The 27,675-nt window shown below is 35.9% G+C and overlaps 1 protein-coding gene across 1 annotated transcript; it reads right to left on the bottom strand.

The window, feature by feature from the left end:
- Window positions 1–43: 43 nt before the first annotated feature.
- eea1 (early endosome antigen 1) lies at window positions 44–27,608 on the bottom strand. Its single transcript, XM_058751675.1, has 30 exons — window positions 27,592–27,608; window positions 27,431–27,477; window positions 22,528–22,602; window positions 21,054–21,166; window positions 20,796–20,850; window positions 20,565–20,636; window positions 20,401–20,434; window positions 19,834–19,938; window positions 19,089–19,210; window positions 18,799–18,954; window positions 16,157–16,273; window positions 14,292–14,630; window positions 12,242–12,391; window positions 11,881–12,000; window positions 11,310–11,513; window positions 11,018–11,218; window positions 10,013–10,126; window positions 9,737–9,892; window positions 9,290–9,429; window positions 8,248–8,575; window positions 7,959–8,060; window positions 7,650–7,844; window positions 6,964–7,146; window positions 6,696–6,881; window positions 6,297–6,428; window positions 5,234–5,419; window positions 4,861–5,099; window positions 4,660–4,780; window positions 4,438–4,536; window positions 44–3,270 (listed from the first exon to the last, which is right to left on the bottom strand). The coding sequence occupies exons 2-30, from the start codon at window positions 27,452–27,454 to the stop codon at window positions 3,148–3,150; spliced, it is 4,191 nt and encodes a 1,396-aa protein (XP_058607658.1). The 5' UTR covers window positions 27,455–27,477; window positions 27,592–27,608; the 3' UTR covers window positions 44–3,147.
- Window positions 27,609–27,675: the final 67 nt, after the last annotated feature.

The following is a 27,675-nucleotide window of genomic DNA, read 5'->3' as shown; positions in this document are numbered from 1 at the left end:
TAGTATATAAATAATATTAAAAAAACACCACAGGACACTGAACGAAAATAGAAACAGCTAGTTTATTATTTACTTTTAAACATGATGAAAAATTAGAAAACATAATACCATTGAACAATTTTTTTCCTCAAACAAAAAAACCTTGGGTGGTGAAGTAGTTCAGCTGTTCTTCTTTAGAGTCAGGACCTTCAGGCGAACAAACCAATTAACCGGAAATCACCTTCGGTATGTGATATTTTACACTTTTGCAATCTTTTTATTTTCTAACTCATTTAGTATATTCTGATTGATTTTTTCATCCATTTCTGATACTGCTTTCACATCACAAATACGTAGAAACCTGCTAAACAAATTAACATGTATCTGATGGGTTTTGCCTGTTAAGACGTGTCTGCATTCAAAAATGCACCAATGTGACAAAAAACAAACCTTGATATAAGGCACACAAACACATTACCACAACATGAATGTGAACACCCTGCTGTTCAGCACATCAAAAACTATTAATCGATCAATAATAATAATGCATACTGTTAGTGAGCTGTGCTGATTCAAAAACCTACAAGTGATGCACTTTGCATATGCGGTCACAAATTAGCTTTATTTGCAAGCTGCACAACCCGTTTTTCTTCAAACACTTTGCTAATAATTACAGCATTGTTAATGGTAAGAGAAAACAGGAAGTGATGTCAGATGGAGGGTTTTGACCAGTTATATGGCACTGAGTGGCTTCTATCATACTGTTGTTGACTGCAGCACACATTTCATCCAAAATCAAGTTAAAGGGCTGTTATTCATATAATATTCAATTTTCTGAAATCACGTCACATGACTGAGCTGGTGATGAGCGCAAAACATCCTGAGACACTTTTGATTCATCCTGGAATACATATGAATCACTATGCATTATGCTCCTGAATCCATCTACCGACACAAACAGGAACTAATCAATACCTCAGAATCACACTGACAGCAAACAGCGGCATCGACGCTGCAAGCCGCGTACAATCTATTAAGCAGAGCGAAAACAGAACGTGGCTATTGCATAATCCACATACAGTGAAGCATACTTTACAGCAGTTAATTGCAGTGCACTCGCTCACATTTAGTTCTACGCTAAGCACGTACAATGACGCTCGCCACACTTTTAGCTTCTAATAAAGGAATAGTTCACCAAAAAATTCTGTCATTCTCCATGATGGGGAGAGATTTTGAAAAGTGTCTGTCTATACAATGGAAGTCAATGGGGTCCAAAACAATGTCTTTTGGACCCCATTGACATTCAATGGGAAGTGAAACTGTTTTGGTCTTCTTTTGTCATCCACAAAACACAAAGAAAACAAGACATCAAATATTTTGAAGAAATATTCCATTTCCATTTGACTTCCACTGTTTGGACATTTTTGTTTGTTTGTTTGTTTGGTTATCAACATTCTTCAAAATATATTTTGTGTTCTGTTAAAAAAAAACAAAAAAACAAGGAAAACAAGACGATATTTTGAAGTATGTTGGCAACTAAAACAGTAACAAGACATAAGAAGATATTTTGATATAATGTTGGTAAATAAAGCACTTCGGTTCCCATTGACTTTTGTTTGGTTATCGACATTCTTCAAAATATCTTCTTTTGTGTTCTGCAAAACAAACAAAGAAAAAAAAAAGACAAACAATATTTTGAGAAATGTTAATTAAAGAGTTTCAGTTCCCATTGATTTTCATTGTATGGACAAAAATACAAGTTACTGTTTGGTTCTCAAAATTCTTCAAAATATGTTCTTTTGTAATCCACAAAACAGAATGTTGGTAACTAAACACACAAACAAGACATACAATAAGATACTTTGAAGAATGTTGGTAAATAGTTTTGGTTCCCATTGACTTCCATTGTATGGACATAAACATTTTTTTTGTTTGTTTAGTTGTCAGCTTTCTTCAAAATATCTTCTTTTGTGTTTTGCTTAACAAATAAAGAAAAGACGACAAATTATTTTTTTTAAATGTTGGTAACTAAACCGTTTCAGTACCTATTGACTTTCATTGTATGGACAAAAATACAATGGAAGTCACTGTTTAGTTCTCAACATACTTTTATATTTTGCAGAAGAAAGTCTATCATACATGTTTGGAATCACAAGAGGGTGAATAAATGGCGACAATTAAAATTTTTTAGGTGAACCACCTCTTTTAGTCTAAAGTGTTGGCTCACAGCGTTGTATTCGCTCAATTGCGTAGAAGCCATGAATGAGAGAAACCGCTCAAGTTAAAGAGAAATGTAGCAGCTGATATTTCAAACACAATCAGCGGTCTGTCATTCATTTTCAATATACTATCACACAAACAATCACACCCAATGCACAGTTATTGCTTAAAAGCAGGGCACGTACATCCAACATGTACAAATTGATAAAAGAAAACAAAAAAAAGACATATTTGTGTGCGCAAATCTTTGAAAGAATCACCAACTTCTACTGGTGAGATTATGAATGCAAAACAAACATCAAGTGTTTCATTTCAACAGACATAAGAGCAGCAAAGCAAGCATGTACGTTACACCCACATACCTTGTTAACATGCCCACATTGAATGAAGAATGATACAGTCTCCATAGAGTGACAGTTATATCTGAATTATTCACATGTGCCTCTTTTGTCTGTACATTTACTTACAAATATGATATATCAAATAAAGACCCTGCGAACAGCTTTGGTTCTACTCAGATTCGCTCCGACCCACATCTCTTACACTTAAATCTTTTAAAAGACGATATCAATGTAAAACTCAATCCTGAGTGCCAAAGCTGCTGTACTTTAGCACAAAACTTCTGTAAGGAACTGGTTTTTATATTACAAATTATACATCTGCTTAAGAGGTCCCTCCCTTTTGATTCCTCTGGGTCTGAAAGTGGCCCCATACATGGCAAAGGCACTGGACAGATGAGGACAGCCGTTCTGGGCGGTTTAATTTAGTGTTCCCTCTATCTGATTGGCAGCATCGAGTGACCACCGTGACATGCTGTTCCTCAGTGGTCCCTGCAGCTTCTGCGTCTGCCCTCGGCTGGCCTCTCCTGGTTGCTCATGTTTGCTGGGAAGAGGTCAGGGCGAGCGGGGCGCAGAGGGCTGCAGGGGATGGAGTTGGGAGGGAGGGAGATCAGCCCTGGAGCTCCTCAAAGCAATTGTCACAAACTCGGACAGCCTTCTTGGAGGAGGGTGTCAGGGCATTGCGGGCGGAGCACTCCGCACAGAAGATGTTGCCGCAGTGTCGACAGTGGTGCTGGGGGAAAAGAGAGACACGGGGGTCATGAATCAGGTCAGGTGGGTGAGTTAGGTTAATGTGACATTGATTAAAAACTGAATGGACGTGACAAAGTTAGACGCTGGGATTGTTAGGGCTGGTTATTGGCACTGATTCAATTACGAAGATTTTATTCACACTTCCATTTGGTTCATTTGGAGAAAGTCTGGTTATTCAGTTATTTCTAGCTCAAACAATGGTGTTTTGATGCACGTTTTGGAAACTTAAGTGTTTCCATCCATGTATTTTTATGTAAATGCTAAAATGTGAATAACATTTCTAAAATGCAGCTAAAAATGTCTCACATAAATGACTAACCTACAGGATGGCGGCAAACTACAAATAATAAAAAAACAAAAACAAACGTGTTTAAAAAAAAAAAAAATTATATTATTATATATTATTTGTAGCTCAATTGTTAAGGATTTATTTAAATAAATACATTAATAATAATAATAATGATGTTATTTTCAATGATAATAATACTACTTATTATTATTATTATTATTGCAGTTTAAGCATTTATTTAAATTAATTAATTAATAATAATAATAATAATAATATAACAATATAATAATATATAAATAAAATATAAATAATATAGGTATAATTATTAAATAATAATAATAATAATAATAATAATAAAAATGCAGATTAGGCATTTATTTAAATAAATAATTATTAATAACATTATTATTATTATTATTACTGTTGTTGTTATATAATACTTATATCAATATTATTATTATTATTATTATATTATCATGAAGTATTATTTGTAGTGTGCCTTCCATCCTGCAGGTCAGCCATTTATGTGAATAAATAATAAAAAATAATAATGAAAATAATAATTATATGCATTCATTGTAAAAAGGCATAGACTAAAGAGCCTGATTTGGATGTAAGAATGATTCATTGCCAATGACTATCTGAGAACATCAAACAGACGCATTTGTTGTTGGAACGTGCTTTGATGCACCATGTCATGTGATCACAGGCCTTTGAACACAGGAGCTCGGATCAATAGGCTAGATCATTAACACTGTATTGATCTCATACTTTGATCCATTTGAGCGGCTGCTTCATCAAATAAGAATGTGAGCAAGCGTGCGTGTGTGTGTGTGTGTGTGTGTGCATGATGCAGACCTTTCTGACAGTGACAGAGAAGCCTTTCCCACAAGCCATACAGTTCTGCACCTCATGATCTTCCGCCCACTTTCGCGTGAGAGACTGCGACTGTTTTATCTGGAACAGGAAAAAGGAGCCACATTTGACTAAAAACTGAAGTTTCCTTAGTTAGAGATGCAAAACAACACCAAAACAACTGTAAGGTCAGTAATTTCAGTCTGGGGTTGGCGTCAGTCTGACCTGTAAGGACTGGTTCTCCCGGCCAAGCTCCTGCATGGCAGCTGTAGTGTCATCCAACTTCCTGCGCATCTCCAACAACTTAGCCTGAAGCTTCTCGATCTCACCCTCACCCTGGACACACCTGGAAAAGGATCAAATTGAAAATGATCATCACTTTTTCTCTGTGTATTTATGCCGAAAAAGTATCTAGAGTAGTCAAACCTCTCCAGCAGTGCACGTCTCTCGTCCTGGTTGTTCTGGACGGTGGCCTCCAGCACGGCGATCTCCCCTCTCAGCTCATCCGTCTGTTTCTCCAGCTCACCCACCCTCCTCTGGCTGCTCTGCCACTCCCGCTTCAGCGTCGCCACATTCTCGTTCAGTGCCGCCACCTGCATAGACATCTTCACCTCCGCCTCTTCCCTCTGCTTCTCCACCTCCTCTTTAGCCTTCACTTCTGATGCCTGAGAAAGAAGAGAATATAACTTTTCTGTGGAAAATTTAGAAAGCATTTTAGCTACAGTATTTAAGTCAGCAATAGAGGTTACTTGCTAATGATTAATAATAATTAAATCAATGAAGTTGGTATTATAAGTACCAGTTGCTGTTGTAGTTTGTCCGTCTCAGTTTTGAGCTGCTGCTGTTTTTGTTTGATGGAGTCTCTGGTCTTCTGATGCTCTCTCTGTTCCTGCTCCAGAGATGCTTGAGCTGCCTCCACCTTCCCTTGCAGCTCCACCTTCTGCTGGATCAACAATTGCTTCGCTGCCTGCAGCTCCTTCAGCTCCTGCAAGAGATATACAAACAATTCTGTCAGTTATAAACATAGTTGGATGTTAACATGTAACACTATGGATACAAGCCCAGATCATCAAACTATGCTACACAATTCATAGGAATCCAAAAGTCATCAAAATACTTAAGGTAATGGAGAATGAAAGACAGTGACATGCCATTTAAAGGTACGACATGCTTTTTGTTCAGTATCAGAGTTTACACAATAACATTAAGCAGCATGTTTTTAACATTGATAATATGAAATGTTTCTTGAGAACCAAATCTGTATTTCAGAATGATTTCTGAAGGATCGTGTGACACTGAAGACTGGAGTAATGGCTGTTGAAAAGTAGCTTTACTAAAAAATATTTCTAAAAAATAAAAACTTAATGAAAAACTGTAAATTGTAATACCATTTCACAATGTTACAGATTTTGCTTTACTTTTGATCAAATAAATGGAGCCTTGGATCCCAAACTTTTGAACAACAGTGTAGAGTCTCATACAAAAGCAAAATGTTTCAGTTACAAGATGCCATTACAAAAATATTAGTCTGTCATAACTACTTTATTGAGTAACGGAAAATGTATAAAAATAGGTTAGTAAAATAAACTAAATACTTTGGCTGGACATTAAAAAGTATTAATAAAATAAGTCTCATCATGGGGGTCCCTATCATGGGGTGACTCTGCTTAGAATAAAGCAGCTGTTTTTAAGACACTGACAGGATTAATTCAAAGTGCTAACATTTTATGGGAAAAATAGCAATTAATTAATAATGGTAGATATTTTACAGTGAAACAACATCTAGTGCACCTTTAAGTAACAGATTTTAAGGCTGCTATGATTCATAAAAGTGATTTGGGGTCAGAGGTGATCAGTCTGACCTTCTCATTCTTCTCCACCAGAGCTTTAAGATCAGCTGACAGTTTGTTTTTGTCCTTCTCCAGAGTGCTCTGGCACTCTTTGAGCTCCTCGCATTGAGCCTTCTCCTTCTTCAGCTGCTCCTCAGTTTGTTCCTGAAACAAAAGACGCAGTCAGCTGAACAACTCCATTCTCCATGTCTGTGTTGGTAAGCAAATTAAAGTTATAACAATTCCTGGTCACAACAGAAGGTTGTATTGTAGTCTCACTGTGTCTGGAACAGACTCTTTATTTATTGCCACACAATCGAGCCCGGTGGCATTTGTTTCCATAGCCTTCACACCACAGGAAAATCTGTGGTTCAAAGGCTTGCTTGAGGGCACAACGGTGATATCTAAAAAATTTGCAGCATATTTTGTTACCTGTTGTTTCTGGAGCTTCTGTAGAGCCTCCACCTGCTGTTTGATCTTCTCGTCTCTCTTGCTGAGGTCTTTCTCCAGCTCAGTGCGGGCCATCTTTAGATCCTGGATCTGGGTTTCATGAGCACCAAGTTGGTTTCTGTTGGCCACAAGCTCCTCCTGAGCTAGAACCAGCTTCTCCTCACACACCTACATGACAAAATAATAAGATAACAATCAGATACTGCACGTAATCATTTATTAAGGTGTGCTCGTACTTTATAAAACAGACCTTGAGGTCCTGGCGTACAGCAGAGAGCTCAGACTCTTTGCCGTAGTAATCGGACTGAATGGTGTCGAGACTTTCTTTGGTGCTGTCACTGGTCTTCTGCAGCTCTGCACAGCGATTCTTCTCAGAGTTGAGATCTTTAGACAATGTTGTCACCTGCTCTTTCAGATTGGCCTCCTCTTCAGTCTGAAACAATTCAATTGATTCACACAAAGTTCAGTCATAATGTCCAACAACATGGCAGGGACTCATCCTTATCATCCTACCAAATCTGTATGACTTTCTTCTGTAAAACACAAAAGAAGATATTTTGAAGAATGTTGGTTCTCATTGACTTTCAATGTATGGACAAAAAACAAAAATGCAAAAAAAAAAAACAGTGGGAACTATTCTTCAAAATATCTTTTTATGTTCCAGAGTGTATAAAATACAATGGAACTCAATGGAAATCAAAACCATTTGGCTAACAACATTCTTTAAAATATCTTCTGTTATGTTTCACAGAACAAAGAAAAGCATACAGGTTTGAAACAACACGAGGGAGAGTAAATAATGACAATGTTAATTTTTGGGTGGGCTATCCCTTTAAGAACAGAAAATAAATCAGTCAATTTGGGTATGCTGGGTATGTTGGGTATGTACATTTAATTGCATTTTATGACACATAAGTGTGTAAGGAAACTACATGCCTTTTTAGTGAGGGAAGTCTGCAGTTCAGACACTTGCGCCTTAAATTTCTTCACTTCCTGGCTTAAGGACCCCTGTGTGGTCTTCAGCTCTGCCTGTAGCTGCTGTACACTATTTTCTTTCTCTTTCAGTGTATCTTGAGACTGTTTCAGTTGAGTGTTCATTGTGGTCAGCTGAGATTGAAGCCCCTTTTCTGCCTAAAAGATTCAGCATAATTGCAAAATATCATGATTCCTTTAACATGGGTTTACACAAAGGTCATAATCAATGTTTTCTTGAAATATAAATGGAGTTACAATTCACAATCTTACCTCTATCGATTTCTCCAGCTGACGTTTGACATGGCTGAGCTCTTTAGAAGCGGTCTCTGTGTTTTTCTGAAGCTCTTTCTGTGCTTTCTGATAAAACTTCTCCTACAAATTAGAGAAAGCTTGATATTTAAATTTCTGTGAAAAGATTTGCATGAAAAAGTGTGCTTGTACTGAACTACTTTTAAATAAATAACAGATGATTTGATAATTATTATGTCATACTATGAATTTTTTTTTTATTTTGTACATACAGAAGTATCCAAATATTTTTTGGGGCCAAACTTCCCACCTTCTCCTCCAAAGTGGTCTTGCTGCTCTTCTCTGCCTCCAATTGAGTCTGGTTCTCTTTGAGAGCTTTAGAAGCTTTGCTCAGAGCCTCTTTCACCGTTGCCATTTCTTTAGTCAGAGCTTCCTTCTCCTCCTGAGCTTTCTTAAGATCTGCACTCAGACCCTGAACTTTCTTGTCCAGCCCTGCTTGCTGCTTCTGACCCTCCTGAGACAGTTTCTCCAGGCTGGCCTGCAGGGTTACACGCTCCTGCTCTACCTTCTCCAGCTGTTGTTTTGTTTCGGAGAGGGCTGACGTTTTCTTCTTCAACTCCTCTTGCTGGGTGGCAGCACTGAGACAGAAAGGAAAGGGAAGATTGACAAGTCATGCCTGTGATCTATACTCATTAGATTTGAAGTGTGGGGTTGGTTACATTTTTTATGTTTTTGAAAGTCACCAAGCTCACCAAGGCTAAATTTATTTTAGCAAACATACATTAAAAATAATTTTGTGAGATGTTACTACAATTTTAAATCATGGTTTTTCATTTTAGCATATTTTAATATATTTTAAAATAAGCTAAATTGTATTCCAGTCTTCAGTGTCACACGATTCTTCAGAAATCACTTTAATATGCTGATTTGGTGATCAAGAAACATTTATTTTTATTATCAGTGTTGAAAACAGTTGCGCTTCTTAATATCTTTGTGAAAACATTATTTACTTTTTCAGGATCCTTTGATGAATCAAAAGAAAAGCATTTAGTTGAAACAGATTTTTTTTTGGATTATGTGTCTTTACTGTCACATTTGATCAATTTAATGCATCCTGTATAAAAACTATTTATTTAAAAAAAAAAAAAAAAGAAATACTGACCTCAAACTGCTATATTAGTATACTCTTAAAATTAAGCATGTACACATATAATATGTACAATCTTTTTCTTCAGAGAAATGAATAAAGATGTATTTTACTTAAAGTCAGATCAAACCAAGATTGGAAAGAAATCTTCTCATTAAACATTTCTGTCTTCAACATTGTACATTTTCCCATATGAGGTACCTACCCTTGTTTCTCAGAGTCTAAAAGATGGTTCAGCTCCTTTGTCTTCATCTCCAGCTCACTAATCTGCTTCTTCAGCATCAGCTGCTCCTTCTGAGCCTGTTCCCTTCCAGAGCGGAGTTCAGTTAACTCTACTTCTACTTTCTATAAAAGACAAACACACACAGAAAAAACATCTGATCACAGAAATTTCAATGCATAATACAATGCGTATTGAAAGATCAAATTAATACAACGGCATGAAGCTTTCAAGTATTTCTCAGTCAAATAAACATTGCAATTATTTCCATGTAATTAGTTAAATAGTCAATAGCAAACAGCAAAGAAATAATTCAAGACCACTTTCTTATCAATATAGTCGTTTGATATCTGTAACAATCACAACAGGCCTGTAACATTTTCAAAATGAAGTCACGATGACGAAGCAGAAATGTGCTGCAGTGACGCTGACCTTGGTCTGGGTCTCCAGTGTCTCTATCCTCTGCTCTGCAGTCAGCAGTTTGTCTCTGCTGTCCTTCAGACTGGTCTCTAGCTGAGAGCACTGCTCTTGCTTCTCCTGCAGCCTGCGGCCCTGCTCCTCCAGCTGAGTCTGCACTTTACTCAACTCCTGCAGAAACACACACACAAAAAAAAAACAACATATATGGACTTACAACAAAATGACATTCTTGTATTGGACTGATATTAATACATTCGGTTCAAATGGTGTCAAAGCAATAGTACATACTTGTTGCTTATCTTGCAATGCATTCTGGGCAGTCTCTAGGTGGTTCTCCAAGTCGGCTCTCTGGGCATTTTTTGCTGCTTCAGCAGACAACAGCATCTCAGTCTTGGCTTTTAGCTAAAAGACAAAAAAGTAATATAAACTTGACTGGTATTTTTTAATACTTAATTTGGTGACAATAATTAATAAACTTTAATAATATTTTAACATCTATAAATCATTAGGCTGGAATAAATACTATTTAAAAGCACTATAATGTCACTTTGCATTAAAGGAATGGTTCACAGAAAATTTTAGAGTTTTAGATTGAGATGGGGGGGATGTTTATTTTATTATTTCATGTATATACTACAGTGCTGTAAAATCGATTTATCACTAAAATAAATGTTTGTGTTTACATAATTTATGTGTTTGTATTGTGTATTTATATGTATATATAAATACACACACCTGCATACATGTATATATTTAATAAATATGCACCTGTAATATATACATTTTTTATGTATAATATAAATCATAAATAAAATGAGTGTGTGTATGTATATATATATATATATATATATATATATATATATATATATATATATATATATATATATATATATATATATATACACACACACACACACACACATGTAAATATTTGCAAACATTTATTTTTGGATGCGATTAATCAATTTGACAGCACTAATATACGATTATATTATTTATTAATATTTTGAATAGTCTTTTAATTCTATATTTTCTATTTCCATTTTAATTTTGTTAAAGTTTTAGTCATTTTGTTCTGTGCTTTTGTCATTGTTAGATTTAGTATTAGTAATTAGTAGTTAGTTTTAGTATCTCTTGTTAAGATTACTTAATTTCAGCTTTATTACAAAATTAAAACTATTCTTAATTGTTTTTGTTTTAGTAAACAATAACAACTGGACAGAAATGGACGTCATTTTCATGTTTGCATTAATTATTATTTGAAATAATAATGAACAATCACAGCACAAGTACCTGTGTGTCTAGCTGGGCAATCTTCTCTTTGCTCTCTGTGAGCTGTGTGGTAAGCTCAGAGATGGTGGTCTCTAGGCTCTGGCAGCGGTCTTGCGCTGAGCGCAGGTGGGTCTTCTGCTCCTGCACCTGCTCGTGAAGGTTGTCCTGAGCCTGTTTGTGGCTCTCAGACTGGTTCTTGAGCTTGTCGGTAAGCTGCGTAATCTGTATTAACACATGGGTAGAAAACAAGAATGAGCATCTGCCCTGTTCAAAGAGTAGGATTGTGCAATCACACTAGTGCAGTGTCCAGTACCTGTTCCTGTAGTGAGTGATTTTTCTCTTTTAGTTGGTTCAGCACAGCTGCCTCTCCTTCACCGGCCTGGATCTTTGCACACAGATCCTCTCTCTCTGCCTCCAGCTGGCTCACGCTGTCCTTGCTCTTCTGCAGCAGAGCTTCAAGATTCTGGATCTTCTGGTCCTTGTCCCCGATCTGACGCAACACCTGCTCCAGGTCGTTCTGCATAGGTCAAAAATATTAAGCAGCACATTTATTAAGCATTTTTAACACTGAAAATAATGCTAAATAATTATTAAAAATTATTGCATATTAGAATGATTTCTGAAGGATCATGTGACACTGAAGACTGGAGTAAAGGCTGCTGAAAATACAGCTTTGCAATCACAGGGATAAATTACATTTCAAACTATATTAAAATAGAAAAGAGTTAGTTTAAATTGTAATCAATATTACAATTTAATCAATATTACAATACAATATTATTTACTTTTACTATATTTGTTTTCCTGCATGGTAAAGCAAATATTGCTTTTTATAGAAACATCCACTGACAGAACTCTTAACGAGATGTGACAGTAATGTTTACCTGTGCTTCTCTAAGTTTTCCATTAGTGCTCTGTTGAAGTGTTTGTAGTTCTTGGTGCTGCTGTTTGGATTTGTCCAGCTGATGCTGCAGGTCAGTAGACTTGGTAGAGCTCTCCTTTAACTACACACATAATCACAGATATGCACAGTCAGAGAAAGAGAGACAAGTGCAGTGGTTAAAAGTGAAAACAAGACACTCAAGCCCACTATAGTAATAATTATTTGGTCTGGGTTTTGCATGTAAACACACATTATCAATTAACACGCTGACTACTGCAGTAATTATTCTTAGGGTGCTTTACTGCACTCACGTAATCCAAGTCTTCCAGCTTGTACGTGCAGTGCTGTTTTTTTGTCTTTACCTGTTCCTCCAAGCGGGAGAGTTTCAGCTGCAGGTCAGCAGCCTGCTGCTCCCGATCTTTGAGTTTCTCTCCTGACAGCTGTCTCTGCTCTTTCAGCCGGCCCTGCAGCTCCCCCAACTGACGCTCGGTTTCCAGCAGCTTCGCGTGCAGCTAGAGAGGATAGAAGTATGAGCGCCTGATTATAGTACAAGTACAAATGTGTAATGGATCAATGGGTTTGATTCAGGATGGGTGGATCTGATTCTGAAAATGTTGATTCTGGATGAATTTGATTATTATTATTATTATTATAAATAAAAAGATAGAATTGCATGGATGAATGGATGGATGGGTTTGATTGACTCTAAACAGATGAATTGGATTCTGAACAAAAGGATGTATGGATTTGATTCTGATTCTAATTGGATTCATTTGATTTTGAACAAAGGGGTGGATGGATTTGATTCTGAACAAAGGGGTGGATGGATTTGATTCTGAAGTAAAGGATGGTCAGATTTGATTCTAACTTGATGAATTTGATTCTGAAGTAAAGGATGGTCATATTTGACTCTGATTCTAACCTGATGAATTTGATTCTGAACTAAAGCATGGTCAGATTTGATTCTGATTCTAACTTGATGAAATTGATTCTGAATTAAAGAATGGTCAGATTTGATTCTGATTCTAACCTGATGAATTTGATTCTGAACTAAAGCATGGTCAGATTTGATTCTGATTCTAACCTGATGAAATTGATTCTGAATTAAAGAATGGTCAGATTTGATTCTGATTCTAACTTTATGAATTTGATTCTGAAGTAAAGGATAGTCAGATTTGATTCTAACCTGATGAATTTGATTCTGAAGTAAAGGATGGTCAGATTTGATTTTGATTCTAACCTGATGAATTTGATTCTGAAGTAAAGGATGGTCAGATTTGATTCTGATTCTAACTTGATGAATTTGATTCTGAATTAAAGGATGGTCAGATTTGATTCCAATTCTAACTTGATGAATTTGATTCTGAAGTAAAGGATGGTCAGATTTGATTCTGATTCTAACCTGATGAATTTGATTCTGAAGTAAAGGATGGTCATATTTGACTCTGATTCTAACCTGATGAATTTGATTCTGAATTAAAGGATGGTCAGATTTGATTCTGATTCTAACCTGATGAAATTGATTCTGAATTAAAGGATGGTCAGATTTGATTCTGATTCTAACCTGATGAATTTGATTCTGAAGTAAAGGATGGTCAGATTTGATTTTGATTCTAACCTGATGAATTTGATTCTGAAGTAAAGGATGGTCAGATTTGATTTTGATTCTAACCTGATGAATTTGATTCTGAATAAAGGATGGTCAGATTTGATTCTGATTCTAACTTGATGAATTTGATTCTGAATTAAAGGATGGTCAGATTTGATTCTGATTCTAACTTGATGAATTTGATTCTGAAGTAAAGGATGGTCAGATTTGATTCTGATTCTAACCTGATGAATTTGATTCTGAACTAAAGCATGGTCAGATTTGATTCTGATTCTAACCTGATGAATTTGATTCTGAATTAAAGAATGGTCAGATTTGATTCTGATTCTAACCTGATGAATTTGATTCTGAACTAAAGGATGGTCAGATTTGATTCTGATTCTAACCTGATGAATTTGATTCTGAATTAAAGGATGGTCAGATTTGATTCCAATTCTAACTTGATGAATTTGATTCTGAAGTAAAGGATGGTCAGATTTGATTCTGATTCTAACTTGATGAATTTGATTCTGAATTAAAGGATGGTCAGATTTGATTCCAATTCTAACTTGATGAATTTGATTCTGAAGTAAAGGATGGTCATATTCGACTCCGATTCTAACCTGATGAATTTGATTCTGAAGTAACGGATGGTCAGATTTGATTCTGATTCTAATTTGAAATTGATTCTGAAGTAAAGGATGGTCAGATTTGATTCTGTTTCTAACCTGATGAATTTGATTCTGAACTAAAAGATGGATGGAATTGATTCTGATTCTAACTGGAAGGATGATTCTTATAATATTGTCCAGTTATTTACTAACCTGGCTGATCTCACTTTGCTGCTGCAGGCCCTGGTTTTCTTTATCTTCTCTCTGCTGTTGAAGTTGCTTCCTCTCTGCCTTCACATCCTGGTGGTTCTTCTCCAGCTCACCGAGTTCCCGTCTTAGTCGTGCAGCCTCCTCCCCACGTTCGGTCAATTCAGCCTGGGCCCGACTCAGAGCTCCCTCTCCCGATGACACCCGGGCTTGGCTTTCCTGGAGCTCCAGGTCTTTCTGGTGCAGACTAGCCTGAAGACTCTTCTTAGAAGCCTGCTCCTGACCCAGACGCTCCTCGAGTTCCTGACTCTCCTTGTCCTTACGAGATAACTTCTCTGACAAAAGCTGAGGAGTGGAAGAATAATTAGACCAACTCACTCATACAAACTTACTGTCTGATTATAACAATTAATTATAATGCATTCTTCAGACCAGCCTATGCACACTGTACAGAGCACCAATATCCAATAAGACGCCAAATAACAGTGTTGTGGCATGCTGACAAATATCTGGGAATTCTGGGATAGCTTAGGGATCTCAATTATGAGGGCAGAGTTGTATGAGGGCAGGGCAATTGTGTTGTGACCTTTGCCTGTGACAGCTATTAAAAAGGGCAAGGTAGATAAGGTTGCATTTGGTCATGTGTTGCTGTTAACAGTGTCCCATTTTCTGTTTGGTCCTTCAAGTGTATGAAAGAGTCTTAAATGGATAGTTCCCTCAAAACATTAACAAGCTGATCTAAAGCTGTTTGACTTTTTTTTCCTAGTCACCCTGCCTCAAGTATTTTAGAGCAGTGGTTCTCAACAAAAACCTACTTGAGGTAACTTGCAAGGGGACTGCAAAATGTTTTAATTATTAAAAATAAAGAATGTTATATAATTTAACATTAAAAATGCCTGCTTATATATTTATATAAAGAAAAAAAATTATGTAACGAACATAATGAATACATAAATAATAAAATATAGAAATAAATATCTAAAGCTGCTAAAATGCATTAAAAAAATATAAATAACACTTTTACAACATTTGTCAATCTAGATTAATATTAATATCTACATACACTAATATATTTTTTATATTTTAGTTGTATAAATTAACATACATTTTTGTATTATGCAACAATAGGAATTAACAATGAATAGCATACGCTAGTTGAGACAAGATCACCGTCAAGTTTTAATTTGCCCTCTTTCTTATTCCGGTCCTTGCATGCATCTTCCTTTTAAACTTGAAATGATCATTTATATTTATCCCACAGGACACTTCACAGGGATGGTTCTATTAATGACCCCTTAATCGCTCCTATTTCACTTCCCATCAATACCATGGTCCACATTTTTTCAGAAGCCAGCCCGCCTTTGGAGTCTGATCTCCTAATCCCATCCTGACAACTTGAACAACAGACTAGAGAGAGTTGTGGGTCATTACCTGTGACTGTATATCGCTCTGACTGCTACAACAGGCACGAGACGGATCACTCCCTGCTGCTTTAATTACACAGCATCTGTGATGTGTCTGTCAACACACTTTAACGGCCAATCAAAACACACAGTGTGCTGACAGGTCAATGGGGCGACTTTGGACTGGACACACGGGGCCAGCAGCCCGAGAAGCTTCCTATGAAATGTGTTGGGCCATTTCCTGAAAGCCAGCTGGTGACGCTTGTAAATGGCGGTACAGTAAACTTATATTTGGAAGTGGGTCTTAACATAGCCAGCACTGGCGTGTGTTCTGTGAAGCTGAAAAGTAGGCCATTAAAATATACAGCTGGATTTGCTGTGAGCATACAGCACATGCCTTGTTGCTTAGGGTGGTCCAGTAACTCTAGACACAACATATCTCCATCTGTTTGTATATGTGAGCGTTACCTGGGTCTGTTGCTGGTAGTTGTTGAGGCTGCTCTGTAATTGGTGGATTTGTTGGGTGTAGACCGCTGCCTCCTGAGGACCCTTCTCCAGTTCTGCCTTCAACTGAGCAATCGTTGTCTACAAACAAGCATGCAAATGTGAAATCGCCAAAGCAAACAAGTCTAGTCAAAGTATAGCCCGTAATTTTTTTATTTTTTGAAGAAAACAGAAGCTGTGAGGGACAGAAGTACAGTCATGAAGGCCAAGTTTTGTTGTTCATTTTACTGTAAATTGTACTTAAAAATGCTACTGAATGCTTCATATGTGACCTTGGACCACAAAACCAGTCATAAGTGTCAATTTTTTGAATAAATAAGCTTTCCATTGATGTATGGTTTGTTAGGATCGGACAATATTTGGCCGAGATACAACTATTTGAAAATCTGGAATCTGAGGGTGCAAAAAAATCATCTTTAAAGTTGTCAAAATGAAGTTCTTAGCAATGCATATTACTAATCAAAAATTACTTTTTGATATATTTACGGTAGGAAATTTACAAAATATTTTCATGGAACATGATCTTTACTTATTATCCTAATGATTTTTGGCATAAAAGAAAAATATATAATAATTTTGATAATTTTGACGCATGCAATGTATTTTTGGTTATTGCTACAAATATACCCCAGCGACTTAAGACTTAAGTTTTGTGGTCCAGGGTCACATATTGTAGAGCCCTGGATGGTCTTTCAAATTCTGTGAAAATGTTCTGCTGTTTTGTGGGCACAGAACTTTGTTGGTCTGGAAATGACCTAGGACTTAAAGACTGTGTCTATACTTTCACCGTGTCATTTATGTCTACATTAATTTTAATATGCCATCTACTCTGGCCAAAGTATGACATTTTTGCAAAACAAGAGAGCAAGAAAAGAATTTGATTGCACACTACATTTTTCATTGGATGACAATGAAAAGAACATTACATAATGGTGGTAAAATATTCTAAAGCTGATGACATGAAGAACATAAACACAGACATTAGGAAAAACTACTTCAATGTTGCACCACATCTAGTAACTTAAATTTCTAAAGATAAAAAGGGCATTCAGGCAGAATTATGAAAAACAACTGACACTGAGGAATTCAAGAGGAGAAATTGTTACCTCCAATTTACGAATCTCCAAGAGCAAGCAAAGCAGGTGCAGAGTTAAGTGAAGGGTAAACGAGGGAGAAGGACACACAAACACAGACCAGTGAGGTGAGACAGGACACAGAGTACAGAAACAGAGGTGCCAATACACTGCGTCTACAGGTTATGACAAGTACTTTAGGGCAAAACACTGGCTGAGTTTCAAACCCTGCTGAGCTGCCTATCTAGAAGGCACTTTTAGGCATGCTTCTAATGATAAAAATAGTTCAAAAGTCTGGGGTCAGTAATATTTTTTATTTAAGAAATGAATACTTTTCTTCAGTAAGGACACATTGCATTGATTAAAAGTAATAGTAAAGATTTTAGCATTGTTAAGTTGTAATCAGCAAATCAGGATTATTTCTGAAGGATCTGGAGTAATGGCTGCTAAAAATTCAGTTTTACCATTACAAGAATAAATTACATTTAAAAATGTATTTTTTTCTTTCATTTGTTTTTTTTAATTGTAATAATATTTCACAATATTAATGTTTTGCTGTATTTTTGATCAAATGAATGCATCCTTGGTGAGCACAGAAGACTTTTGAATAGTAGTGTGACTATTTTATTTAGTGCCAAAAAGTATCGAAAGAAAACGTTTAGTTCAGAATATAAAGAAGTAGTTCACACACTTTGTGTGTGATTCATGTGAGGAACAACTCAGTTATTAGGCTGCATATTATTGCTTAACTAGACAGCTCTCTATAGGGCCTAAAACAGACACACTATAAACTAATGGATCTATTGAGGCATATTGTAAACTAAAGAATGATGTCAGCAACCTTAACATTTCATTGTACCGTCACTAGATGGCAGCCTTTGTATTAGGTACACCAACTAAAGTCAAACTGAAATATCTGAAAAAAGTACACTCGAGTGACCTGTTTGTAATGATCTATGAACCAGAACTATTCTGCATTTGTGGGACCTTATATAATGAAAAGCAATTTTTAGGTCAGAAGTGTAGGTGATTACAGGCATGTTTACAGGAAACACTCAGAGGTGGGAGGCCTGCCAGTGAGTTAATGGTTAACCTCAGGAATCTGTTTGAGAGGACAGTCAGTGTGACCCTTAGATGTTTAGCAAACACGTTCGGATACGACATTACGATTGGCACTTACAGTATGAAATAGCTTGCGAGTTTTAATGGCTTCACAGTTTTTGGGTAAATCACCAAACCGGCCATTTGCAGTCGTTCATAATCTCGGTTTACTTCAATGGGCGAAGTGACGTCACTGTTGCACCCATTCAAAGGTCAGCTGCTTGTCGCTGTCTCTAAATGACCTTTCATTATCTCTGCCTTCACGAGCTATTGATTCTGGCGTGAGTCTCCATATTTGTCCGCTTTCTATCAATACTTACATTTTCCGAATAAACAGCAGAGATCGACTGTTTGTAAAGCAAAGCATCATGGTAACTCTGTCCTTATGTTAGTTATACAGTGCAGACAAGGTCACAGCAGGTTTGAGCTCACCTCTGAGGTAGTGAAATTGACCTGCAGCTGTTCGTATTGGCTTTTGAGGCGCTCAGACTCCTCCTCCCTCTCACGGGTCATGTTGTCCATGAGCGTCTGCACCTGCACCAGCTCCTTCTTCAACACCTCCACGTCTTCCACTCCAGGCCTCTGGAGCTGGAGGAGAGCCAGTGACAGACAGGATTAAGCCGGGAGAGACTGATGTGGTAAGATGTTGATGATGTATGGGCAGCAGCAGCTGAGAGGATGCAAACTCATTAATTATCATGAGACAATAAATGTGACATTACCAGCTCTGTCGCCAGTTTCTCCTTCTCCTGTTTCTCTTTCTGCAGATCTTGGTTTAAATTGGCCAGCCTTTGCTCCAACGCTTCTCTCATGCTTTTCTCCTCATCATAACGAGATTTGATGTCTGGGATATGAAACACACGCTCATTTAAAGCTACTTCTTTCTTTTCTTTTATGTTTCAATTCATTTGAGAACTGGCCTTAATCAGATCTTTTTTTATAATGTTTTTATAACATTTTAACACTATTTTTTTTATTATGCAAACAAACATACTATTTACAGGTGACAAATTAAATACAAAATAACCAAGGTCAATGAAACATACATACATACATGACAGCCAACATGATTTGTGTGAGTGAGTATGAGTGTGTGTGTGTGTGTGTGTGTGTGTGTGTGTGTGTGTGTGTAAGTAGTGTGACTGGGTGTTGGAGATGGAAGTATATAAACAAAAGAAAAAAAAAATTAATAAATAAAAATAGAAAGTACAACAGACATAACAATAGTAAAAAACCATAAATGATAACAGTAATAATAATAATAATAATAATAATAGCATGAATAGCAAACATTAGAGGATGGAAGGTGAAGAAGGTGATAGGTAATAATAGTAATACTAGCAGCAATAATATTAATAAATAAATAATAACAATAATAATAGTAATTAACTCAATTAATCAGAAATGACATTTTAACACTCAAGAGCACACAAATATAAAATGCAGGAACTTTCCTGCAAAACTTACCAACTATCTCAGTTGCAAGCTGAGCAGCTTTCTGTTCAAACAAGTCTTTCATCTGTTTGACGTTGAATTTCTCAGTCTCAGATTCGTTAAGCCTCCTCTCGAGCTCTAAGAAAGAAATACTGACTGCAACATCACAAAATGAACGATTATGCTTTAAAACAAAACATTTAAACGTATGTACAGGATTCAATACAAGATACACTCTGTTGACAGCATTAGCACTGCAAACAATTTTGATATATCCCTTCATTTAAAAAAAAAATTTAAAACATTGTTACAGCATATGGGTAGTTGACAAATAAAAATTGGACTGTGTCCTAGCCAAAATAAACTTAACATACAAATAGCATGAGAGAGGTTTACATTCAATGTTAGAGTTTTATTTTTTATTTTATTTTTTTAATTTTTCCGTCACACCATAGGACACATTGATACGTCAACTACCCATATATACATTTAAAAACTGCAATATCCTGTGCTAATTTGGCAATCAATGTAATGCCACTGAGCTAATCTTGTATTGAACCCAGTACATTTAAAGAATGAAATTAACACTACTCAACTAACCTGATTCTTCACTAGTACCATCACTCTGTGGACCCTAAAATCAATACAAATTCCACAATTCAATTAGAGAACACAGCAAATATTCCTTCAGTAATCAATAGACATCATGAAAAATGTTATTCTTTAATCTCTGTTTGAACAACCAAGCATTTCAAAGGATTTACTTTGTTAGTTGCTAGTTGTCCTTGTACTTTGTCTAATTCTTTTTTCAATTCCTCAGAAAACCAGCGTTCCTCCTGAAAACACACACCAAAATTGCACATCAGCAATTTTAAACCCAATACACATATCTAGTGGAACTGACATTATTGATTAATGGTGCTATGAGTAATGCACACTTCATGCTTACTAGGGCTGATAAGATAAAAGGAGGGTGGGAGTCAAAGGCAGAATACCTTCAGTGAAGCTTGTAAATCTTGGACTTCCTGTCGAAGAAGGGTTAGATCCTCCCTTAACAAAGAAATAAAACACGCCTTTATTATATATTTTTCATATTAATCACTAACAATATGACTATTTCATTCTTTCTGTATTGCTTAAGTCTTAGTATAGTTCGCTTTAAGATTAAATAGATTGCTAGATTATCTGGCTGAGTGACTGAGTTTCTCTGACAGGAAAGGGAGCAAGAAGGGTTTAATATAACAGAAGCCCACCTGCCAGGGCTGAAGGGGGACGGCTGGTCTCCTGGCTCATGAAACAACTCATAATGTTTGAAGAGCTCCTCGGCAGAGTTATGCGATTTCATACACTGGGGACAAATGAAGCCCTGTGGACAAACAAATTAACACCACAATGAAATCGGGCGAAGATACAAAACAGCAAAGAACACGTAACTTAACATCATCGTACATCAGTCACTAAAAAGATAGTTAAAGGGAGAGTTCATCCAAAAATTATATCCTTTGATTATTTATTCACCCTCATTTTATTCCAAGCTCATTTCTTCTGTTGAACACAAAAGGAGATGTTCATGCTGCTCTTTACCATGTTAAGGAGACATTCTCAAGAACGCATTTTTGCATTTTAAAACGGAAGAAATTTTAAAGTTGAAATACTTCTTGTGTGCCTCATTTTTAGAAATTTGTATCATGTGCAAGACACTGGAAAATATGTTGGCCTAGCATGTTTATATAGAAAATATACATCCTCAAAGATGGTGACCAAAAATGGGGAATAAAATACCAAAAATATCTTAATGGATAGTTCACCCAAAAATGAACACTCTGTCATCATTTCCTAATGTTGTTCCAAATCCATAAAACTTGTTTCTGCCCATCCATTGAAAGTTCAGATAACCAAAGCTTTAAAGATTCAAAAAATTATAAATTAAATGAGGTAAAAAGTAAAAAGGTACTGTAAAACAAATCCATATGAATCGAGCAGTTTAGTCCAAGTCTTAATTTAGTCTTTAATTTAAACTTTCATTCACATACTGTATAAACACGCATACAATGAATCATATTTGGTAAACACGAAAGCCTGTTCGTTTACCTGGACTTTCATTCGAGGGACAGAAACCCCTCTCAGGTTTCATTTACATTATTTTCTTAATTTGTGTTTCGAAGATTAACCTCTTATGGGTTTGGGACAACATGAGAATGAGTAAATGAGTTTTCATTTTTGGGTGAACTATCTTGTTAAATTTGTACAATTTGAATATGCACATATTCAAATGTGGCATGCTGTAGTTGATTACAAGACACGCAATAACCACTAACATTTGGCATCTGATAAAAACCTTGTATGCAAGTGTTCCTTATGTGAATATGTAGACACACATGAATGAGATTTGAGATCTGCAATGGCGACAACAACAAATTTCTTCACATGAACAAGGACTTCACATGACTTGACTCATATAGACTAATTTGAAGGTGTTTTTTGTCATTTCTAAAGCTTGATGGCATCTGGTCACCATTCACTTTCATTTTATGGAAAAAGAGCAGCACGAACATTTTGATAAACTTCTCATTTTAATAGCAAATCTACAGTTTTAGAAAAAAAAATATGAGTAAATGATGACAGAACTTTCATTTCTGGGTGAACTATCCCTAAAACAGGCTTGAATCATTTAAGCAAATGAAAGAGAAAGTAATATGGTAGGGCTATAAATTTAATTCGGCTTACCTCTGAGGACTCATTATTCATATCAGCAGACGGCTGCTCGGACTCCGAGCTCTGGGAGCCTCCTTTCCCAGGAGTCTATTTCAACAAAGATACAGACAGACAAAGCAGAGAAAGAAAGAATTTGAGTCAGTGTCAGCTGTGATAAAATTCATCTCATTTCATCACACTATTCAAGTCTGGCTCAGCTGATCAGGTATCTGGGAAGCCGATCAAGACTGAGTCCTGGCTTGGCCTGCTCACTGCATGTCATTCACAGGGTGTAAAAGCAAAGATCGCTTTGTTCGCTTCTTGGGATGTGCTCGGCACTGCTGTCAATCATACGACGACGTGCATCGGGCTGAAACAAAATACTCAGCAAGAGGGCCGTTTAGTATTTCCCTCAGTCTTGGCAACGAGCGCGGCATGATGTCAAATGATGCTGTTTTCTAACATTGATATGCCCTTGACATTTCATATGACTACTGTCAGATCACAAGATGTCACAGTGGTTGGAAACTGCTCTTTAATCACTATTAGCTCACTCGCAGCTTCCCTGTCACTTGTGAAAGAGAATAACTTTGACACCTCACAACATAACATTGGCCTGTTTAAAAAAAATAATTCTTCTGTGATAAAAAGTTCTGTCTATGTTAGGGGTGGGCGATATGGCAAAAATGTAATATCACGATATTTTTAAGAAAAATCACGATTCACGATTTTATCACGATTCTTTGTCATGTTGGTTTTACTATTTTGCAAGTTGTCTGAGCGAGCATTACAGCCAAACTAATTTCCCTATTATAAAGACAAAACCTTTCAAGGTAACAAAAATATTAAAAAAGAATGGCGGATATTTAGGCCAAAGTGGGCGAAGATAAAAATCTTTGTCATTATTTTATCTTTGTTATTAAAAAATGAGAACAAAGATACACATTACAAATACACATACTATACAAATAAAACAGTGTTTTATTTTCAGGTACAATAGGTGTATTTAGCAGGAGCATTCGAGAAATTGAATCAACAAATATAAAAATAAAACACTATATAGATTGATTCCTATTAAATCAACTGTATTAAAGTTTTTCAGTCAAGAGTAATGAGTGATTTTTCTCTTTGTGTTTTGGTGTTTTATTAACATTGAAGGAATAATTAACCCCAAAATAAAAAGTGTTTTATATTTATACCATCCTTTACTCAATCAAAAGTTTCTTTAAACCTGAATGAGTTTCTTCTGCTAAACATAAATGCTATTTTGAGGAACATGGAAAACCAAACAGTTGATGGTCCCCAGTATTGTGGTCCCCATAGTATTTTTTTTTTCCTTCTATCAAAAGTCAATATGGACCAGATACTATTTGGTTACCCACATTCTTCAAAAGATCATCTTTTGTGTTCAGCACAAGAAAAAAATTAATACAGGTTTGTATTTTAAGGTGAACTACCCCTTTAATGAGAGTCGGCAGCATGTTCAGTACTGCCCCTTTAAGACCTGCAAGCATCCGTTTTCTCTCAGCTGTTTACTTACTCATTTTAGACATAAGCAACGGAGTCTATACATAAACCTTGTGTGTTTTGACAGTATTAGTGCGCAAGATAACTTAGTTCAGTAATCAGGCGCTTTTTGACAGGCTTTAGCTCGCGCGCTTCGGGTGTACGGGCTCAGAAAAAGCGCACGTCAGACCAACGCGTGATAAAACATTTAACCGGCAAGGCTTTAAAGCAGATCCGAATAATGTACAGTATATTGAGACGGAGGATGTGCGCTGTAGCACGATACTACGATATTTCTACAAAAGCAGATCGTGGAGACATTTTTATCGTCCACGATCAAAAATCGTCATATCGCACACCCCTAGTCTATGTATAAATATGCAGCCTTTCTTACGCAAAAAGAAAGCAGTATAATAAGCAGGATGTTTAAATCCTCAAAAATTGACTTGGTATTAGAGAAGTGAGTTGAGTGAATCTCACGAAAACCTGCCAAGAAACATTGATGTCACACCTCAAAACCATAAAGAAAAATAATTTATTTTGCATGATTTTATTTTGATATGTGACCCTGGACCACAAAACCAGTCTTAAGTCGCTGGGGTATATTTGTAGCAATAGTATGGGTAAGAATGATAAATATTTAAAATCATTAGGAGATTAAGTAAAGATCATGTTCCATGAAGATATTCTTTTAATTTCTTACGTAAATATATCAAAACTTTGATTAGTAATATGCATTGCTAAGAACTTCATTTGGACAACTTTAAAGGTGATTTTCTCAATATTTTGATTTTTTTGCACCCTCAGATTCCAGATTTTCAAATAGTTGTATCTCGGCCAAATATTGTCTGATCCTAACAAACCATACATCAATGGAAAGCTTATTTATTCAGCTTATAGGTGATGTATAAATCACCCATAACAACCCACGGTGACGCGGTCTGGAAAGGTCTTTTTAAAGTATCATCCCTCACTTTCAACTCAGGAAGTCCCTAAGTGATATATAATGAACACCCAGGTTCAGTCATGTAACAATGTGTGCATTTTTTGCTGCCATGGCAACATTTCCAAAATGGTGTCCTGTCTGGTTAGCACATGTTGCAGTGTCAGTAATTTTTAAAATGCTTGCTTTTGTTACTAAAGGTATGTTTCAACCCATGCGACAATTCTAATGTTTTAATAACATATCCTAGATTACTCTTAACCTGATTTTAATAAATTTCTTGAGCAAATTGATATAAAACAAGTTACAAAGATATTGTGGTGACATGTCACATCGGGCTCTTAACCTTATAAAAGTAGGTGGAATTTTGATATTCTGCTGCTCATTTCAAAGCATAGTTTAACAAATCTACACGCATGTTTAACATGTTGACCTCCAGTGTAAGGTAGTTATTTATTTTTATTCAGTTTGCACATTTTCAAATTGTGAAAAAAAAAACTCTAAAAATTAATTTCTGGTTAAACCATATACCTGAAAAGGTAGAATTTTTATATGTTACAAAAGAGTTATTGTAAAATATAATGGTCACAGTTATGTGGTTTTGAAATATGTTGTGGCAAAGCAAATAAAATGCAAAAAATGTTTTTGTTTTATCTTCCCAGAATAGTAATCATTTTGATATATGTTGTGGAAAAGCAAATAAACATAAAAAAAAACATGTTATTTAGCAAAAAAATCAATTGAGGAATAAACGCCCAATGTAACATATAGGTAACATGAAAAATTTATCATAAACGATGTGTCATATGTATAACATTACAGATCTTTCACAAGGAGGGGTTGTATTTTAAAAACAACTGCAGAAACATGTTATAAGTGGTCCATTTGGTCTGTTTTATATGCCCCATAATTTTCCTATAAGTAGAAATTGGTCCGGGTTCTTATGGGTTAAGACTGGTTTTGTGGTCCTGGGTCACATATAACCAACTATTAGGAACCAACTACTGGGCTGTTTTATTATTTTCAGGATAAATAGTAACATTTCATCCCCAATTCTCATTATTGTAATATAGTCTCTCTATCTTTAAAAAAAATAAAATAAAAAGAAATATTACAGATCTAAAGTGACATTAAACACATTTATACTGATACAAGCGATTTCTATTTCCAATAACTGTCTTTCTTTTGAATTTTCTAATCATCAAAGAATCCTAAAATAAATTACTGTTTCAAGAAAAATATTAAGCAGCACAACTTTTTACAACATTGATGATGATAATAATAATAATAATAATAATAATAAGCAGCAATTTTTCTTGAGGATCAAATCAGAATATTCAAATGATTACAGAAGGATATTGTGACACTGAAGACTTGAGTAATGGCTGCTGAAAATTCAGCTCTGACATCACATTAAAATATATCAAGATACAAAACAGTTATTTAAAATTACATTTACATTTAGTCATTTAGCAGATGCTTTTAGACAGTGGAAGCAATCAAAATCAACAAATGAGCTAGTAATTCTAATAAATAAATTCAAATAATATTTTAGAATATTAGTTTTTACTGTATTTTTCACCAAATAAATGCAGCAAAAGAAACCTTTTTCAAAAACATTAAAAAACTGTAGTGTATACACACCACAGTACACGCTTGTTAATGGTATGCCAAAGCATTTCAAAAAAGTCATGTGTTATTCTCATCGTATGTCCAAATAAATAAATACGCACATAACAGTTATATTACCATGGTGGATTCCACAAAATGTTACGTTGCCTGGATCTGGACCAAAAACCTATTGTAGATCTTTCAGCTAATTGTTACATAACATAATAAACATGTTTTTCTTGTTATGGAAGAATAAGAAGATAAAAATTAAATGATTCAATGAACTGCTGAATGGACATAACTGCACATCATCTCCCATGCATGACAGCTGACAATCATTAAGATCAGAGCTTACAGGAATTTTAAGCAGAAATTATGGATTCCTGGGCTGTCAGCTGCTACTTTAAAAGGGTAAGGCTGTATGACTATAGCAAGAGGATACGACACATCAGACATTTCAATTAATGGAGATATCATCTAGTGTGAGTCACAGATCACTGCAACATACATACACACCAGCTATTTCAACAGAACACATCTTTTGGACAGAATTAACAAAGCTGACACCTTGTCGTTGCTTGCTGTTAATCATAAAACGACTTATTAATAAGTCATTGTGCAAAGCTATGTAGCCTGCTAACAAGCTAACAGCTCAGTCTCCATGTCAACATTTACGCAGAATGACATTATCGGGATATTTACTGTTCCTCAAGAACAAAACAGGTCTTCTTCACTCGCAATTTGAGGCTGTCCTCAAGAAACCACAAGCGAAAAGTCATTATTAATCAATCTTGCACAAGGCCATCATTCAGTGTCAGGCCCGACGAGCTACAAATCACATGCAACTGAATGAGTGTCTGTGAGGATTTCACTCACCATCTGTAATATTCTTCTTAACATTTTGGTCCTTTCTCTGGCTAGAACTATAAAAAAATCAAATCTTAAAAGTTATTTAGTTGTGCTAATGAGGGTGTGTTTTAATATTTTGTTGTTGACACCTGCAGACACACACTGCTGCTGCTTCTGTACAAACCCACCCGTTTTCCGATAAGTCCCGCCCTTCACCGAATCATTGTTTGCCATGATTGGACGCTTGCATGAGGGACTTCTAAAATGCCCAA

This window comes from Onychostoma macrolepis, chromosome 18, assembly GCF_012432095.1.
Source record: "Onychostoma macrolepis isolate SWU-2019 chromosome 18, ASM1243209v1, whole genome shotgun sequence".
Lineage (NCBI taxonomy): Eukaryota > Metazoa > Chordata > Actinopteri > Cypriniformes > Cyprinidae > Onychostoma > Onychostoma macrolepis.
Note: the sequence above shows the minus strand (reverse complement) of the source record. Positions and strands in the feature narration are given on the sequence as shown.

Coding starts and splice junctions, on each gene's coding strand:
- eea1 (XM_058751675.1), bottom strand. CDS start 27,454: ATGTTAAGAAGAATATTACAGATG. Junction 14,631..16,156: donor ACTACCAGCAACAGACCCAG/GTAACGCTCACA, acceptor TCCACTCCTCAG/CTTTTGTCAGAGAAGTTATC. Junction 10,127..11,017: donor TTGCCCAGCTAGACACACAG/GTACTTGTGCTG, acceptor TTTGTCTTTTAG/CTAAAAGCCAAGACTGAGAT.